The following is a 20,221-nucleotide window of genomic DNA, read 5'->3' on the forward strand; positions in this document are numbered from 1 at the left end:
ATTCTCAATATAAGACATCCTTGCTCTGCACTCACACCTTTAGTACCAAAATTTCAGTTTCACAGGAGCTCTGACTGGTTGACACAGCTTGTTAATTTGATCTGGAAAAGTTTTCTTCAGCATGTTGTTCATTCATTGAGTATTTTGTGCTTGGCCTAGAAGAGAGTCCTGCTAACCCACACAGTTTTAAAATGGGACACCGACAAAATGACTTATCCAAAAATTTCTGAAAGGCAAACAGTCGAGGTTCACCACCTTATTCTTCAGTCTCCTAAACTCTATTAGGAGACAAATACCCTTCGCATCAGATGTCCACCTCTTACCTTACATTCATAAGAATTAATTTTTCCCTTCACCAGCTTGAGGCCCTCCTCTTATGGAATTAAGCCAGTTGGCATCTCCTGATCGGGTTAATTTAGCATAATTAGAACAAGTTTTGCTGACAACCAGAGCTGGCAATCAGCAGTTTCCCCAGAATTTCCCCTCTAATATCTTATTACATGGAGCAAGCACGTCACATATAGCCAAAAGCACATCAGAATAGTTCAACTGACATGAGAATTATAGGTCAGGCTCACAGCACACAAAACACTAACAAGATACTAGAGAAGGGTTGCACAACGCACCTGTCACTCATGCTTCTTCTACTGGCAGAAACGCTGAAATGATTTTTTCCTTAAAACCTGAGTGTTGGGACATACTGGGCTGTCGTATCTCAAGTAAAAGGGAACTGAGAAGATATTCTAACTGATCTCTGTTTCAGTGCTCCATAAAGACAGCTCTTACCACTCCAGGGAGCCAAGTCAGGCTCTGAGAATGGCTGAGGCTGGATGGGAGCTCACGAGCCTGCAGGCCAGCCATCCCACCCAGGCAGGGCCAGCAGGAGTGGGTTGCCCAGGGCCTTCTCCTCTCGGGTTCTGAAATCCACCAAGGATGGAGACTCCACACTCTTTTCATGACACCTGCCCCATCCAGGATTTGGCAACCCTCACAGTAAAAAATAATTTATAAAAAGCATTTTCTTGCACATAGCAATTTCACTTGTTTTAGTTTGTGCCCACTGCCTCTTATCCTGTCAGGTTTTATGATTATTTTCTGTGTCTTGCAGGATTCTATAGCTTGGCACCTACTTTATTTTGCCATTCCATTTTCCTGTGAAGGTAGGTTACAAAGTAGAAAACCTTCTGCTATTGCATTAAGCAGCTGGACAAAGGAACTTAACCCATAAGGAAACAGTGGCTAATAGTTAACGGCCGAGTGCCCTCCTACAGCTATTCCCAGCAGGACACCCAAAATGAAATGGGCAGCGGCCATGAGAACACACCACTCAGAATAAGCGAAATATTAAGAAGTCAGTGTTCTAGTATTAACATTCAGCATTTCATTAAAATTTTCAAATTAGCATCTCGCATTACATAAAAAAGGAAGCTTGGCAAACTAAAATCCCACAAATCGACAAACATGCATTTTTACCCAAAGCAAACGTTCTTTTGCGGAATGAGTCTGGCAAATTACAGACAAATTAACTTTCAAAATGCCAAGCCATGCTTATTTGTGGAGGATAATAGTGTTTCCTCTCCTTTCATAGGTATCATTTGTTAAACTGATTCCTCCAGGAGATCAAATAACTCTTATATCCTAAAAACATAACAAGAGCCGTTTCATTTGTCTCGAAGCCCCAGTTTCTATTTCCTGTCCACATCCAGATGATAACTTCAAATTAAACAAACTACTTGCAACAAACCAATTTCACTATGGTTCAATACAGGAACAATTTATTTATTTAACTCACTAACAGTAAAATTACTAGAATTTTATGATCTTGTATCTGCAGTTACATACTTAAGTTACAGTTACTTTAATTAACAAAAACCCAACACTAGCAGTTTAAAGGCTAAGAGAACCCACTTTCTAATTAGAAATCTATTAGCACTAAGTTTTCAAGCTGTCTCAAGGAACACAAACATCAATTTGGTAGCAAGGAGATAGAAGTTATATCACAGCAGTCACCTCATTTAGACGATAAACACCTTTGAAGGGAGGGTATTTCCCCACCTCTCTTTGCATGATCATATGGACGAACAGTTAAAATAATTAAATAATCACCAAAGAGGAATAATTAGAGTTGATACCTTAATGACTGCTGTCACTTTTACTGATGGATGTATATTACCAAGCATGACATTTATTTTTCAGAAGCAAGCAACTATGCAGAGCAGCTCCTATAAAGTCATCTAGGGCTATCAAAAGCCTTTTTCTTCTCTTTACATTCAGAATGGACTTAAAGAAACCATCAAGTGAATTGTCCCATAGAAAACACGACATACTCCTCCCAAGGATCACAAAGGGATGTATTGATGTATTTCTTCACTTAACACAAAGTTATGGCTTGAGAAGAAACAGATTAGGCTGTATGTACGTAGAATGCTTCTGAACAGCTGGAGCGTGGGGACAGCAACCAACAAGAAAAACATTTACTGTTGTGAGTGCGGACCAAGCAAACAAGAGCCACGCTCCCCAACTCCCAGTGGGTCTCATTATTACTACAACAGATTTTTAAAATGCAGGTCAGTCTCATTAAACAAGTTGAATAGACACTAATATTTCTAATTGTATCCCAAATGAGCCAGGTAATATCTATTAAGTGTGCAGGCAACATTTAACCGGTTCAGATAGGACACCAAGTGGAAGAGAGGAGGGGAGTGTACAACAGCTTTGAGGTAGTTCCCTTAGAACACACAAATACGCACTAAAGTTGCTGATGTTGTCACTTTAGTTTGATTTTAAAAAGCAAATCAAACCCATCCAAAAAGATGTGATTTAAACTAACAGTCTACAAATAACACCACTCTTACCACTCTGTAGTAACAAATATATGCCACTGGTATTTCTAATATAATTAGCTACACTTTAAACTCGTAATGAAAGCATCTCTCTCGCATGAAGATCTTCCAGCTGGAATGATCCGAAGCAGGACCATACAAGACATCTGTCTATTTCAGTTCATATCCTCTCTCACAACTTGGGGACTGAGAGCAAAGCCAAACCACGACGCACATCCCCCAGCACAACAGCAACACAAACTTGGGAAGGTTCGGCCAGGAGCTTGAAGTAGTGATACACAACATAGATCAACAACCCTAGGAAACTTCAACCTAGAACTTAAATGTCATCTTTTGGAGCAGTATTGTGGGTAACAAACCACTAATAGCTCAGTTTCCAACATTATTTAAGTAAAGTTACCTGAAAGTGCATTATCACCAAAAAAGGTCCCAGCCTATCTTCCTGTCCTTTCCCCTATCAACACGAGCACTTGTAGTGCCACAAGCAGCTGCTTATGCAGCACCCTGCCAAACCAGTTACTAACCATAAAAGGTGGTGGCTTTGTGTCTGTGGTTTTTTAAGCTCTATCAGCAAGTTAATATAAGCAAATGCTGAACTACGACAGCAGCGTACAGAACGCAAGGACTAGAAACAGCCAGGTCTAAAAGTGGGACGCTCTTTTAGTGGAAGAAAAACCCCACCTGCCTGGGGAATTGTGTCCTAAGGGTGTAGCTCAAGCACTAAGCCTGTACCTTGTCCTCCTTCACCTCTAGCCACTCATTCTTACCCAAATACCATTCCTTCCTTTATGCCAGTACAAATATTTGTGTGACCATGGAGTTAGCTATACCAGGGAACCGATCCAGTGGAGAATTAAGTTGGCAAAAACAACTGGTTAGCCTGAAAAATATATTCTCTGATCAAGCAGAAAGTGTGCTAGTGCCAGCAGCCCGTGGCAGACAGAAGGCTGTGAAACCTCTTTTACCATCAGCCTACGCTTACACTGTGAAACTACAACCTAAGATTTCATGGCTTATACAGCGCTTTCATAATTTGCTGTAGTGCTGACAGTGTTGGAGACATCAGGGCAAGCACAAGGGGAGTTGAACACTCAGCCATGTGTTCCTATGCCCTCTGCTTACACTGCTTTTAACTGTTTTGTCTTCCCTCCCACCTCAATACTGCTTCTTCAGATGTGCCACACAAACATTTGTATGGCAAACGAGTCTAGGGAACTCATCTAACTTAGAAACAACCGACAAAGTCCTTCTGGGAAAGAGAAAGTTTCTAATCAGATCCGTTTCTCTAAGCAGTTCACTGCACAGCAACCCAAACTACTATACTTACAAGGCACAAGATGCAGAAGTAAATAAGTAATGAATACTTTTTCCTAACACCTACAAAAATAAAAAGTATTCAGGAAACCACAGACTACACAGCTTTCTGGAAAGTGAACCACCAACCTGTAACAGCTTCATATAACCACAGCTGAACAACACATGTAGGTTAAGAAATAAACCACGCCCAAGCTTGAATTGGGTCTTATTTTTCAGAGAGGCAGAACAAAGGGTCTGTTTTGTCAAGAACAAGTTAGGTTCCCCTACACCATTACTCTTTCTGAATAGACTACAGAAAAAAGTCTTGGCTATATTCCAGCTGTCTATTCCAAATGGAACAGGTAAGAAAAAGGCTCATGCTCTAAACTGAGCACGCTACCAGTGCTTGTCTATAACTGGACCTATGTCAGGAAGACCAGGCACTCTGTAAGAGCTGGAAAAGAGACTAATTAAAGGGAATAGCTGTACTCCTTTTTCCCAAAGACAACAAGCCTCAGTTTAGGCTCTCTACCTTCCTCTCTCCACCTTTTTCTTTTAAAATGCTTTCTTAACATTAGTTCAGAACACACAGCAGTAATTTGGAAGTTAAGTTCCACATCAAGTGCATGTAAATATCTGAAACGTACTTAAAGCAACAGGTCACGTTACAGATGAGTTTTCCAGTTTCAAATGGGTCATCTTGTACCATGACTTGTGGACAAGCTGTATCCCAAACTTAAGAATGAACCAGTGAGGGAAATCCCAAGAATTCCACAAAGAAGCATGCGTTCAGTCCTTAAGAACACCACATTGTTGTGTCCTGAACTACCAGCCTGCAAGGCAACGTTCCACTCCTTCTCCAGCATCTCATCTTTCTGTTTTTACAGAACCTTACCATTCTCACATAAATACAGAAATTTATTTAAAACTTGAAATAAAGGGACGCATATGTGAGATACAAGAATCAGATCAAAATTTCAAGATTGCCTTTTAGGCCCACTGCAATGCTGATCTTACACCCTCTGATAGGCAAGCCTGATAAAAGATGGCTGTGGTGTGTTCCACATCTACACCGTGCTTTGGAAGTACCCTGGATAAAAATAAATACGCAAATCAAAAACATTTTATAATATACTAACTGGCAACATGACCGAGAGATGTTAGTACAGAACTGAGCTGAGCACCTCAATCCTTTTGACTGGAATTGCACATTGAGGTAGGTAGGGCTTTACCTTTGACTAGCTTAACTTGCCTACCAAGCAGAAGCTTAGCTTTATTTCTGGAAAGGCAATGCAAAATTATGTTTTAAAAATACCTGAAGTACACAGAAGTTCTCAAGCACGTACACATCATTTAGATTCCCTAAAAGCACAGAAGACCAACCCCTCACCTAGCATCAGGTAACACAACACTAAGGGCTGTTACCTTCTACAGGGTGTGGAAGGGCAAGGCTACATTTGAACAATGGCCTCGCTTTAAGGAGCAGGTTGACAAAACCCATATATTCGATCACAATTACCTTCCGCTAACTCTTAGTATACACTTCAGCTTGTAGTACTTGCTTATTTTTGATTACTCCACTAATTGAATATTCAAGCAGAATGACATACCTATGTACATGAGGTAACGGAGCATGCCACTTGCAGAGATGCTTATCACCAATGCTAAATTACATGGCCCAAAGACTACAACTATTTTTATTCCTTGTTTGTAAAAAGCAGTAACGGTTTTTGTAAGTTTTTAAAGGAAGGAGGAAAGCCCTAAGAACGAATTGCTATGACAACCACTTGGCAGGCACAGCCACACACTGATGCAGAGCCAGAAGATATTAAACACGATCTTCCTTTGCATTCCCAAGACCTCTCTCTCTCTGGTAACCAGGCAGAGGACAAGTCCTTATGGGGCTGGAGATAATAATCATCACCTTGCTTGCAATAATGACACTAAATGCCGTTCTTAAAGCAGTTATCAGCAGGACATCTCTTAAGCAGCAATAGGAGGATAACTCATGCAGGGAGGGTTAACTGTCCCTTACATAAAACAAGGGAAGCGTTCAGTGCTCTCAAGACCTCGCTTATGCAAACCAAAATAATTCTCAAGTATAAAGAAAACTAAATGATCCTGGAACTGGAACAAGGGAGTTTACAGGAAGGTCAGACAGCAACGGACTAGTGTTAGACAATTATTTACCCTTGCACTGGCTATATCATATGACAGATCATTTACCATAATACCTGCTATTACTAAACCAGCCAACAGTACTTGATTACAGGAGAGCTCAATAGTCTATGTGGACAAATCCACAGACCATTAGAAAATTACCTGTAAACACAAACAATTACAGGCACATTGGAAAAAAAAGGAAATTAGTTAGGCAAGAGGATTTAACCCTCCCCAAGCTGAAAACAAGTAGGATCCTACTTACATATTGGTCAAACACGATCATACTACAGATTTGACTGTAAGGCATGTGATTGTAGGGTAACTTACCGCTATTTATTTACCTACCAAACTAATAAAGTATAATGCAGACATAACATGAGCCAGCAGACAGCGGCATGAAACTGGGACTCAACAAATCCAGAGTTTATACCATTATCAACTCACTGTTAGTTTGGCACAACTACTCTTTTAGTTTTCCTTATCTGTGAAGCAGGAGTAATCCAGAAACCTCTACTCCTCAGCTGAAGCACAATGCCTGATTTATTTGCACTACTTTAGGCTACAACAGCTAAGAACTGCAATGAATATCAAAGCAGTAATTCACTCCATTTTACCAAGATTTTGCCCTTGTTTTTACAACTTGTACAATTAACAGCACTAAGGAAAACACTCTGTTCATTAACTAGCAGAACTTTTCCCCTAGCCTGCTGTTTTGGAGCTGATGACAGCAGCTCCTTCAGCCCTTCCTTTTCCACTTGTGTTAAAGATCCTTGCACAGATGTAACATCAGAACAAGTAGTAGAGGACCCTAATGCCTACCTCTACAAATTCAAGGGTTATAAATGCTTCAAGTATTTAGTATCTGTACAAACATTACAATTAGTTCTAAACAAGTTCTAAGCAAGACAATTTACTCTCCATTTAAAGACAGTTTACAATATTATACTTGGGCAATTTGTCAGGCTTGCAAAATGAATGAAAACATAGCTCTGTAACACTTCCACTCCCACTCCACAACAGGAGGGAGTGCCAACACATTCCTGCTCTGCCACTAGCAAGGTGTGGCTAAGAGCAGTAACTGCAGAGCAGTTAGGACTCAACTATGGGGACAAACAACTGAACTAGAAGAGGGAGATGGAAAAAAATAAAATAATAAAACCAGAAGGATGGCAGCTATTATGTTCCTAACACTGGCAAGAAATTCACAGACTTTCCTTAAATATATATCCAAGAAGCTCAAAAACCTCAGTGACAACGTTCTCATCTTCCTTAACAGATCTGTATAATCCAGATGTTCACTGAAATTTATCACCTTCACCAAATTTTTATTTAGACTGTTTCTCACCTTTTGATGTGTGGAAGGTGTTTAAAATGAGCTCTCATTCTAGGGTCATGCATTTAACAAAAGCTTAGAACAGTAAAGAAATTTCAGAGAAAGTGGCTGTCCCTTGTGTCACGATGTGATTTTACAATCTAGTCTCAAGGGACAAAAGGTTTTTCATCCTGCTTACTGCATGTCCTACCTGTCTGTGACAGAAACTAGTTAGAAAAAATCTTAAGTTACAATCACATCTCTACTAATAGAGGCACATTATTTCTATGAGAAGTCCAGTTCCCCAGGTCTTCCTTTCTAACCTTTTTAAAAGTGGGAGTGAAGTTTCCCTTTCTCCACTCACAGGGAAGAAAAAGGAATTCAAGGAAGTTAGAGACAAACACGGTGGCCTATCTTTCAAACTTGGCCCCAAGGTGAAGCTAAGACCTTTCTGCTCCTGCCAAGCTAAAAAATTGTTTTGAAAGGGTTCCTTAATATTCCTTGATTTCTTTAAAAAAAATTCCACGGAGCTTTCTTTGTAAAACTCCCCTAGAAATTTTACCAGGACCACAAAACACAGCACATACTTGTCTAACAAGATTAAAAAAGGAAGTTGCCAAGTTGCATAATACTCGCTATTTCCATATCCAGGACTTCAGAATTAGATCTCAGTGACTGCAGCTCCTTTTGACAATACAGCTATTTACACACACTAGGGAGATACCTGGTCGGGCCTTTGCTGGTTGGATTACCAAAGCACTGATGTGTTTACACCAATAAAAACACAACTTTTCTAGTGTAAGCTGCTTCTACACACTACCAGCCAGGCCACGGGTCCTAAGCCTCACACAGCTCACAAGCAGTTCCTATATAACACTTACCCCAAGTTGCATCACAGCCACAGCGCTGTTTCAGAGCCGTTTCAGGAGGTAACCTGAACCCAGTGCCATAGGAGCAGCAAAACATCCAGGGGTAACGTTATCCATCAGAGATAAAGCTGCAAAACCCATCACGCAACAGAGCAGCAGGGTAGCTGGTGGCCAGCATACTTCCCACATGCAAATATTCTTAGAGCTCATGCTCCTACCAGCTATGTGAAGTATGCGGTGTGCTTCTGCGCTCTGCCATATTAAGATGTTGGTATGCAGCTTATTAGGTCAGAAAAAACTGGCTGCCTTCTGCATACAGCGTTCAGGCTACAACGGCTGCACATTTCTACCACAAACAGCAAAAGTCTGTGACACCACAGAATCCATCAAACTCTACTACATGACCTCAGCAGTGACTCAGACTGCTACCTGACTCACTAATTTTACATCAAGCACCACCCTGGACTTTTATTGAGCCATCAGAAACCTGTCATTTTAATGGAGCTTACAGTTACAGAGGGAGCGAATTGATCATGGAGGGCTGCATTTGTGCAGTTTGCTTTCCAGTTCAGCTTTGATCTACTGGGGAGAAAACTCATACAAGTGAACACTTAAAAAAAGTGAAAAACTGCCTTTAAAGTTAATTTATTCACATAATAATGTGTAACACATTTTATTCTAGAGGAAGTAAAGTTTATACCTGCACCATCTAAACTGCAAGCTAACCAGACAAACTCAATCTAACTCCACACACTTGAAGAATTCCTGTGCATGTTACAATACCTGGGAAGAAACTGGAGAGTGGAAAAAGGTTGGCATTTATTTAGAATAAAACTTAGGACAAGCAAGTTTTACCAGGCACAGAGAAGCTTTATTAGTTATTTGGTTTAAGCCTCAAACTTCTTCACAACACCCAATTGGAAATGAAGCATTACTGCTTGATCATAGCTAATCAAGCCACATAAAACTGAAGAGGGTGGACTTACACTAGAAACTAAGAACCGTGACACTGCAAACAGGAGAACAAGACTTAAAGCATCTTGTCACATCTTAGAACGGTAAATCTAATGCTCTATCATAGTCTAAATTTCAAATAATAGGACCACCATTCAATATCAAAAATAACTGTCTTATGCACAAGAGGATGCAGATCCACACTTTTACGCTTTCAGGAAACACTATAAGGAAAGTAACGAAGGTAATTCTAGGTTCCAATTTGTAGGTTTAAAGCTATCAAGAAGTTTAATAGTTTATTTACCATTTTAAAGTATTTTTTTTTAAGTAGGAAGCAGACATTGCCAAAAATTAATAGTAGCTTAATTGTGCATCATGGCTTACTGAAATTTCAGACACTGAAAAACGTTTCATACGTGTCCTCCACCTTGAGATCTCTGATCTAAGCAAGCTCTCAGCCACCTAAAGACCAAGTAAAGCTAAGAGACAGACGAGCAAGTTGAAATACTAAGATGATACATGTCAGCTGAATGCGAAATCAAGGTGTAGAGCTAACATGCCCCACAAAGATAGTGGTTTGCAGCAGCAAAATTTCAGGCTATTTGCCCGTTTTTCAAAAAACCCATATAATCATATTCCTTTTTTAAGGAAAGGGACATTCTAGTTAAAGTTCAGTATGTTCCTGCCACAGCATCAGCAGTTATTTATGAGGCGGACAGCATTACTTCGCCTCTCTCTGTAGAGAATTTTGTAAGTTGTGGCCTTAAGACAGAAGACATTATGACAAATCTGCACTGCACACAATGGGACTATTGATTTTGATGTCTCTAAATACTGTTTACTCTCCAGGCACTGCACTTCCCTCCTCCCTCCCCCCCCCCCTTTTAAATACACAATCTGTTTTATTTGAATAATGTTATTCCCTGAAATTGAAGTTTATTCAAAAAACATTTTATCTGAGATATTCACTTCCTGCACTTGGTTTGAAAATTGAACGTCTTTTCCAGTACAGATTTTGATGCACAATTCGACTTAATAACTTACAAAATATCCTTAGGAGTAAATGTTTTAATTACAGTGACATTGTTACCAATGCCACACTGATCATTAATACTACACAAATAAAAGTACACAGTCAAAATTTAACGTTCCCTGGAAGCGTCCTTTTAAATCCTGGAACTTAAGATGGGCCTATTTGGGTTTTCCTATCTACACAATGTCACATTAGTACAATTACCACTCTACTTTAGCAACAGCTAACATTTTTTGGCAGGAAGCTGATAACAGGAGGAAAAAAAAAAAAAGAAGTAAGCCACCTCCTCAACAGAAGTCCTGGCCTGGAAAAGCCTCAGTCTGGTACACAGCATCCTAAGCTAAACACCTGATTATCGCGAATAAGCTGCCATTTCTCTTCAGTTTGCTGCCTTTAAGGTTTTTATAGAGAGCAGGTCAGTTTAAGAACTCTTTGGAGAAACAGAAGTTTTTAAAAAGTTCAGAACGGAACCTCAATTTTGAAAGACTTACCCTTTGACCCCTAAGGCTAGACACAATTATTAGAGCACACAATCTCCTCCTATATACACTAAGTTATGACCTTCAGCACGTTATTCCTCTAAGAAGTTCACAATTCATGGAAAAGTGCTTCAAGTTTGACCCTAAAGGCATATTACTTAAGTAGGCAAAATCTAATCTTTATTAAGTCCTCCACTATAGTATTTTTTTTTGCTCATGCCAGAATTTAAGGAGTAGCATAGAAACACAGCGGTAACGTCACGCTCTCTAACAGCAACGCCGTGATCACGGTAACCACCACAGCAGCCAAGTCCGAAGGCGGCTCTAATCCAGGAAATAAACTTGCAAATACCCGAGCAATTTCAAAGTTTAAGGGCTGGGGTAGATCATTGCTTTCCTCTACCCCACTCCACCTCTAAAACCAGGGGTGGCGAACCAACGGCGACCGCAGCAGGGACCTGTCCTTTGGAAGGAGGAAAGAGACTGGGAGAGACGTGGCAGCACTGGGAGCGCTCTGAAAACCTCCTGCTGCTGTACAGGTGGTTGGCTCCTTGCAGCCCTCCTTCCTCTGGATGTGAACCGTCCGTTTCTTGGAAGGGGCCCAGGCAACAGCCCATCCACCCGAGCCAGCCCCCACGGGCTCCCCAACCCCCCCCCAGCCCCCCTAGCAGAGAAGGGGGCACCCCTAGATGCGACGCAGCCCGCAGGGAGCCTGCTGGGCCCTGCCGAGGGCCAGGCACAGCGGGAAGGCCCCGGGCTGCCCAGGGAGCGGCCCCCGCCCGGTTTGAGGGGCCGAGGCCGGGCCGGGCCGGGGGGGCAGGCAGCGGGCTGCTACCCAAGGCCCCGGGCAGGGGCCGAGGCGAGCAGGGGGCGGCCGGGAGGGCGCCACCTCAGCGGGGGAGGCGCCGCGGCCATGTTGGGAGGCGGCCGGGGGCAGCGCGGGCACCGCTGAGGGGCCACATCCGAGCCCCCCACCCCCACCCCCCCGCTTTCCCCCCCGCCCCGGGCCCGCCGTACTCACGCCTTGTCCACCAGCTCCCGCACTTTCCACATGTTGAGCATGGCGCCCACCGCCCGGGCACCTCCTCGGCCTCGCTGCCCTCCTCCTTCGCCGCCGCCGCCGGCCCCAGGAGGCTCCGCTCAGCCGCGCTCCGGGCAGCCCCCGCCGCCGAGCCAGGCCCGCTCCGGCTCGCAGCCGCCTCTGGAGCCCGGGGACGCGGCGCCGCTCCCGGAAATGGAGGGCCCGGCGGTGGCGCTGCCTGCCGGGAGCTGTAGTCTTCCCATCGGGGTGCGGTGTGAGGGGGAGGTCCGGCTGCTCCGCAATGCCTGCTGGAGGCTTTAGTCTCTTTAGGAGCTTGGGCTTTGCGCGCAAGGGTTTTGGGGAGTTGTAGTCCCGATGGTTGTCCCTCAGGAGGCAGTTGGTGTAGCCTCAGCTCGCCGCCTCACCTCAGCTCGCCTCCAAGTGCCACAAGCTTTGTCACACGCTGTGGAGGATCAGAGGGTTTGTGCCCTCCTCGGCTTGTGGTGCAGCCACAGCCCTGTTCTGACCCAGCCTTAAAACCACCACAGCACCTAACCTGTGGTTAGCTCCTTGCCCCACCGCCTTCTCCCTCACAAGAGGGAGATTTCACCGTGCGGACAGCTGGCCGAACCGCCAAACGCAGCCATAAGAGTCACGCCTGACTGGAATATGGCGCTGTTGTAAGGAATTCATTGAAGGGCAGCATTCCATCTTTACAACTGTTTGTTTACTGGTCGTGGTTTACAGCCTGATGCGGATGTTGCCCAGAGATCCAGGACGCCCCCTGAGGGCCTACAGGGTTCTGTAAGAGGTGTGACACAGCAAAGCGGGCAAAAGGGTGAGGTGCAGGCACCGGCTGGGGCACAGCACCGCCAGGAACCTTGTCCCCGCTCCTCCAGCAAGACCAAGCCAATTGACAAAAAGCCAGGGGAAAGAATCGTAGACATTAAAGCTGCCACAGAAGGATATTAACTGATTTAACATACTTCTCACCAAGCATTGCAAGATCATCTTCAAATACTGTCTGTGCATGGTGTTGAACAGGAATTGCAGCTCCCTGAGTGTCATCAAAACAGTGAATTCAGTCAAGTGATTTTATAATAATCAGGATTGACAGACTGTTTTGTTACATACATTTACTGTTGTTCCCTATCAGCTTGTTTTCAATGTGAGTTTTGAACGAGCAGTCATGAAGGAAGATTTTTTTTCTCAGGAGAGGTGGAAGTCTGTTGGCTAGTTCTTTGCAAGTCACAAGACACAAAGAGAGTGCCTGGGTACCATGGTCAGTCCATAATATATTCTTGATGTATCTTTCTTGTTTGTGTGCTTGTGTTATAAATGAATGTGTTTTGCCTCAGGATAATGTATATCTGTAAACTTTTACCTAAAGGCAACATGTATCTGTAAATGTTTGCCTTTTGATTGTTTGGTTAGAGTGACCACAAAAGGCATGAGAAAGACCGGTTGCAATTTACTGGTCAAGTAACAGTCACCTCTTTTTATAGTTGGTATTTCTTTGAACTAATCGGGAATGCTAAACAGCTGATCACCTGCCCATTTTCTGATATCCCACTATCTCTTTTTACCAAGGTACTTTCCCAGCTTGTCTTCTGAAAACCTCAGTGAAAGCTCAGGGAAATCTGTTTGAATAAACATCCCAAATCAATCATCAGATCCAGTCCGCACACTAACAGTGAGTGCTATATGTTTATGTAAATTATGTATGAACAGGTGAATGTCGGTGGATTAGTCCCCAGGTATATCTTTGCCATTTTCAACTTCCTGTGTCTATGGGACTTAGTTAGTTCTGGAGTATTCGTCTTAAAACTTTCATTTAGGAGCACTGGATGTACTTTGCTTTTATGAATTTAACTGATTACTTTTTGAATCCTCTTAGATTAGTTTACCCAACACCTTGTAGCAATAACATTCCGTATTAATTAATTCCGTTTTGTGTCTTGTGTTGTACGAAAAAATACTTCCTCTTATGTGCTTTAAACCATCTGCTTAAAAGTATTACTAGTCCAAACATCATGGGAAATGGTGTATAATAATTTTGTGTTACTCCTTTCAATGTCAGTTGTGAATGTAGAAATCTTTAGATTTCTTACTGCATTGTTTTCTTTACTATGCCTAAGACTTGTGGTATACTTATTTTCTCCTTGTTCAGAAGTTGTGCCATAGCTTTGGAATTCTACTCTAGCTTTTTCAAACATGAAGGGAGGAACAAGCACTGAATACAGTATTGAAGACACGGAATGGCCTACTTATGTTTTATGTTTTTTTCTTGGTTCCCTTCATAAGAGTTCTTAACACTGTCTGCCTTTTTGAATGTCACTGAACACTGAGCTGGTATTTTAATCTGCAGCACATCTATCATCTGTCTGTGGTTGTTGTTTAACTGAACTCAGCACCAGTTTTGCTGTCCGCACTGCTACGTGCCCTTCCATCATGGACTGGGAAGAGGGCGATCCTTAATTTCATATTGTAACACCTGGCAAAGCAAGCTAAGGGAGGACTCCTGTTCTTTGTTATCCACCCTTCATTTTTTCTGTAATTAAACTGAGGATGTTGGTCCTGGGATTAGGAAAAAACACTTATGATTTCTGTTTAAAGAAGAAATAATATAAAGTATTGCAATTGGAGCTTGCAAAAGCACGACCTTTCTGATTTGCTAGAAATGATGTTATTTTTAAATTTGGCTTCAGTCCATATTGGATCAAAACCAAATTTCTAAATACATTTCTGATGAACTGCAAGTTCCCCAGATTAGGCTGCGGTGCTCTGAAATTGATGTTCTTGTCAGTGCAGTGGTTTCCTTGAGCAGCCGCAAGCAGCTTCCAGAGTTCTACGTGCTGGAACAGGCCTGCCAGCTCATGATGGGCCGCAAGAGGCAGCTTTCAGGGTCCAGACTCTAGCCACACCTGAAGGTGCACATTACCCAACATCAGACAACCTCTTCCTCCCTTTTTCTCATCACGGTTGACATTTAGACTGAAACAGGAGTCAGAAAGCCATCGGAATTTGGTTGATTTATGTGTTTGTTTTTTTTTATAAATCTTTGTTTCCTTGAGAAAAAAAAATGCAACCTGGTCTAATCATACATTTTAGAAAAAGAGAAGAGTAAGGAGGAGGTATTTTAGATTCAGGCATAGGAGAATAATAGTACATGCAGAAGAGAGAATGAAGCTGGAATTTAACGGCAGTTAAGATGAAGGTGCAGATCTTTTAAGCATTACTAGCTGTGCCTGGATGCAGTAATGGGGCAAGGAGAGACGACTGGCATTTATTGTCAATTTTAGGGTACAGTAAAAAGCAGGTCTTTATGTAAGATTGAATACAACATGACTGACAGTAATTTTGCCATCCCCATTCTGTCAGCTACTGATAAAGTGCATGAGCATATGTATAATTTCTGAATGATGTGAAGACACTTTCTGATGCATAAGTAGTTTCTTTAAAAGAGAGATCTGATCGGTGTAGATCGAGGGTAATGCAGTTTCAAAGCAATGCAATATTCAGCATAACAGGTAGTAGTTGTAGCATATATCATGTAGAGGAAATGTACTTTATTATAATTTGAGCCATCAATTACAGGAGAAGCAGTTAGAGAAATTGAACTAATTTGAACACTGCAATAGAGTTTGCACCTGGCTATTCCAGAAGTTAATATGGGCCATTTGGTGCACAAAAAGTCATGCACATTCTAAATGCCTGGAGAGCAATATTGGTTTTAATTTCAACCATATTAATGCACAGTAGAGATATGTCCAAGTCAGTGATTAATTTACAATTAAACTGAGGGGGGAAAAAAAAAAAAGAAGAAGGAATGTCAAGAAAAAACACATTGGGGCTGGGAAAGGAGGCAATGGCAGAGACCAACTTTTCATTTGAAGCAGTATTTGTTTCCATGATTTCGTAAAGATCCACTTTTTACCCACTTATACATCTGAAGTCTGAATTTCATAAAGTGTATTTGTTTTAAGTATTAGTCAGTAGGGCAGAAGTAACACTGAACTAACATTCCCTGTTTGTAGTCTGGTTAGTGTACCAGACATTTCTGAACAATTGCAGCTTCTCCAAATCCAGATTTCTGCCTTTCTGTAACACATCCCATACACACAAACACGTCATGTTACAAACAGAAGATCACTACACGGGCTGTTACAGAGTAGTTCTGCCTCTGGTAAAAAGTGTCAAAATGCTCCAGTCACTGCTGTGGTCTGAAAATTGCCTGTAAAGCTTCTACCACTCAGTACCTGAGCTCATATCACATTCAAGGACAAGGGGAGAGTCTTGGGGCGCAGGCAGAAACAGGGGATATTGGCAGTGAATTCTCCCTGTGGAAAGCGTGGGGAGGGTAATAAGGAGAATCTGGTAGCGATGTATGCTGTTCCAGCCATATCCCTCCTGACATTGTCCTTTTTCTGCCTACCGGTGGTACATCCATTTACCAACAGACTTGCATGCCCAGGACCTATCTGATTCACTATAAAGGAATATAATGGAGGTAGCAAACTTCAGAGTTTTCAAGAAGTGAAAAAAAATCCTATTTTAAGGTTTAGAGCTGTCTACAACTGCTCATGTTGTGCGTGTGGAATAGTGGGAGTGCAAGGCAGAGGTAGTGACTTGTCTCAGAAGCTGGGAGGACAACTCTGCCACTCTGACAGTTTCTTCTGCCACAATAACACTGGCATTTTTTTTTGCAGAAAGTCCCTGCAGAGAGGCTGTATCGAATGTTAACATCAGGCAGAGTTCAGCCTAGTCCTGCCTTATTTCCTAGCCTGCAGAAATGAAGGTTGATGCCCTACTGTGGCCACATGGATTTCACCCAGTTTCCTCACAGTCTTTTGAAAGAGTTGAACCGTTTCGCTTAGATGAGGCAGAGGTGGTTAGTTCTCAAAGGGAATTACATAGTTATGCAAAATTCTTACAAGTTTCCTGAAAGCAGGTGACAGAATGAGGGACACCTTATTATTACTGCTCCTGGAAAAGGAATGCAAGCTGAGCTCAGCCCTTGATAGAAAGCATTTAAGGTCACAGTTCACTTCTCAGTATTCTCCATTGCCCAGCGAGCACCAAATTCTTGCTTTTCCTGTACCCATGGCATTCGTGATGTTACTGTCTGTTGTGGATTCTCTGATGTCTAGAAAGAGGTGAATTCCTGTTGCCAATATATTACCATTTAATTGTTAAACAAACCAACAGAGAGATAAATGTCCCCAGGGAAGCAGTCATCATTAGTTCCACTTTTTTACAGAGCTACTTGGGACTTTTTGGTTTCCTATTTTTTTACTCCCACATTAGCAGCGTGGGCATGGCTCTGAATTAGGAAGAAAATGTGGGGCTTGAGGATTTCCAACTGATGGCTGATAATAGATGTTCTGAGCTATCCCTCATGACAATGATATGACATTACTCAACACTTTTCCTAGGGAGGCTTTGGAGCTGTATTTTGAATATATGTTCCCACTGTAGGAAGTGTGAAATATGGGGAAAAATGCTCTGACTGATGTCCTGATGTTATGATGTCACAGCTATTTCTGTCATGCCCCTAAAAATTTCTTTTAAGTGACTGTGGTACTTTCCAAGGACAATTTAGGAGTTTGTTTTTGAGATCTGGTCCTGATAATATAATTCTCTTCCATCATATGAATCACACATTATCTTAATTCTTCTTACAGAAACTCATCTCCAGATTCCTCAGTCTTTTGTTTTAGCTCCAGTTTACGCTAAGAATCTTCCTCCTGCTGGTATTTGTTACACAGCTGTTCCAGTAAGTTCTTTTTGTTCACTGACAACAATCCAGCTCACTCTAGAATTTAAACTGCACAGGAGGAGGAGAAAAAGACAGGCAACTGTCTGCTTTTTGTAACAGTCAGCCCTTGACAGGTTTGTATTGGTTAGCAGCCTGCATTTCACGTTCCAAAATTCCTGTGACAGTGGCCAGAGTTAGAAAACTGGTAGCAGAACAGGGCTGAACCAGAAGCACATGCCAGACTGGTGAGGTCAGAATTCTTGGGTATGGCTGCAGCCAGTAAATGTTCCCGTTTGGTACATTGTCAGCTTGACCCTAATCCAAGTCACTCAGCTCTGTGCCAGATCCCAAGGCAGAAAGGTCTTGTTTGCCTGATTTCCTAAGGATACAAAGCTTATGAGATCTTGCTGTCTATGTATTTGTGTCCCTCAGTCCCCTTGCAATTACCGTTGGGCGTAACAGCCAACCGGAAACAAATGAGAGAGATGGGTGGCAGGCTTAAGGATGTGAAGTTATGTTTTGTGAAAATGCACAAATGTATAGAATGTATGAAAATGTATAGAGAGATACCATATGAATGCCCCTCTTCAGGGAAAGGCTGTAGTAGTTCAGTTAGATAGCTAGGAATCCCCTTGGAGAGCACTGTGACCAGTGTTCCTGCTTCTGAGCGAGTCTGTTAATTCTTGGAGAATCCAGTCACAGGACATAAAACTGTAGGAAGACAAAGTTCCTTCTTTGCTCTCTGAAAGCCTTGTTTCTCCTTGCTCTGGCTACTCTCATATGTAATGCCCAATATCATAAATGTCTTACATGTCTTATCAGATGAAGCCCTACTACGGCTTTTCATGAGATGTGAACTATGAGGGGACAAAGTTGTCATTTTTCCCTCTTGACACTAGCAAACAGCCCTTAAACAGGTAAAAGGAATGTCGTATCAAAATGATCTTCAACCCAGGGTCCAGGGCAACTGCTGTTTGATAAGCTGGTAAGACACAGTCAATTAAATCATTGCAACTTTTTCTCTTAAAGGTCATACATTTTCATGGGTTGAAATTAACAAACAAACAATAGGAAGATACAAAAATGATGTTTTAAGAGCCAAAATTAGTCATATTTTTATTTGGTTGGAAATGAAAACTGCCATGGCAACACTTTACAAGACAGTCCTCGAATTACTTTTTCAGAATTAGCTGGACTTGGATCGAAACACAGTAGATGGAGACATTTTCACAGGCTGGCAGACTGGGACTCTCCAGCCTGGAATTATCCAGCCAGTTTTAGACAGAGAAACTGGCTTTCTATCTCAAAGTGGGAGACAATGCTTTAATTTAAAAAAAAAAAAATCTTTTGCCTCCACTTTTTTTTTTTAATTAGATCATGTTTCAAAGAAAAGAATGAAGGAAAGTGCTGCTGCTTTTTCTGTTAAAAACAAACAAACAAACAAACAAAAAAAACAAGTTGTCTAATGAGCTTCTTTTCTCTTAGTTAACATATTTATATGCATAACCATTTATATGCATCATTTATATGCATCACCAGGAAAATAATGCAAATGCAAGTCCTGTAACAAAGAATTCCCACCTGAGTAACTTTTATAATGGGGTGGAAATGGTGTGTTAGCAACTTTTTCTTCCATGCTCCCTCATCCTTCTTTTCTATTTCAGTTGCTTGCTTGGAATGCAGTTGTTTTGGTTTGTGGTGTTTTACAGAAATAAAGCTTTAAAATCTGCTGTTAACTCTTGGCATTTTACAAAAGCAAACCACAAGCACCATCACCAGCAAAAAAGCTACTGAGATTTTAACGAGTTAAAAGGTAAGCTGAAAGAGCAAAATCAATCTCAGATGTGAAACTGATGAGTTTTGGTGCCTAGGTTGAGAGGAATGTCAGAGGAAAAAAATACTATAAATTAACAGCAGGTATTTCATGTGACATCTACAAGAAGCAGACCTCATCCTCTGGGATTTAAGTGGACATATTCTTGCAGCATTGAGTAACCTTATCCCACAGTCATTTACAACAGCTTCTTTCTCAGAACTACTTGGTGCTGGATGTCATTAGGTAAAAGACTGTGAATTAAACGGATTGATCATCTCCAGTTCCAAAGTTCTTCAGTGCAGTTCTTGACAATTCATTCAATATTGAATTTACCAGGACTGGGTCCTCCAGTTCTTAGATCCTGAAAAAGAAACCGAGAGCTACCATCTAGTCTTTCTCTGATCTCAGACAGCTTTGGGAAAAGAGTGATGCTCATTTCCAACTGCCTGTCTCCTTCTGGAATAATTGCCAGATGGATCTAAAATTTTGCCTTGCGTGCAGTACTGCCCAGTAAACCAAGTGTATTGCACAAGACCGTAATGCAGAGGCCTGGTTAATTTTGTACCAGTTGTTCTACTGCTTTCTTCATTTTCAATAGTTTCAATTCCTGTCTTGTTCCCATTGGTGTGGCTTTATTTACTGGCTCCCCCTGTGTCATGAATTTAAACCCTAACTTC

At 41.9% G+C, this 20,221-nt stretch overlaps 1 protein-coding gene across 2 annotated transcripts in view; it reads right to left on the minus strand.

Moving 5' to 3' along the window:
* The window catches only part of CLINT1 (clathrin interactor 1), a 47,916-nt gene extending 35,717 nt beyond the window's left edge, over positions 1-12,199 (minus strand). For both annotated transcript variants that reach the window (XM_080555762.1, XM_080555761.1), the window contains exon 1: positions 11,971-12,199. In XM_080555762.1, coding sequence (XP_080411888.1) covers positions 11,971-12,011 — 41 coding nt within the window. In that variant the 5' untranslated portion in view covers positions 12,012-12,199. The remainder of the gene's footprint in view (positions 1-11,970) is intronic.
* Positions 12,200-20,221: the final 8,022 nt, after the last annotated feature.

The sequence above is a fragment of the Anser brachyrhynchus genome, assembly GCF_964034855.1.
Source record: "Anser brachyrhynchus genome assembly, chromosome: 14".
Classification (NCBI taxonomy): Eukaryota; Metazoa; Chordata; class Aves; order Anseriformes; family Anatidae; genus Anser; species Anser brachyrhynchus.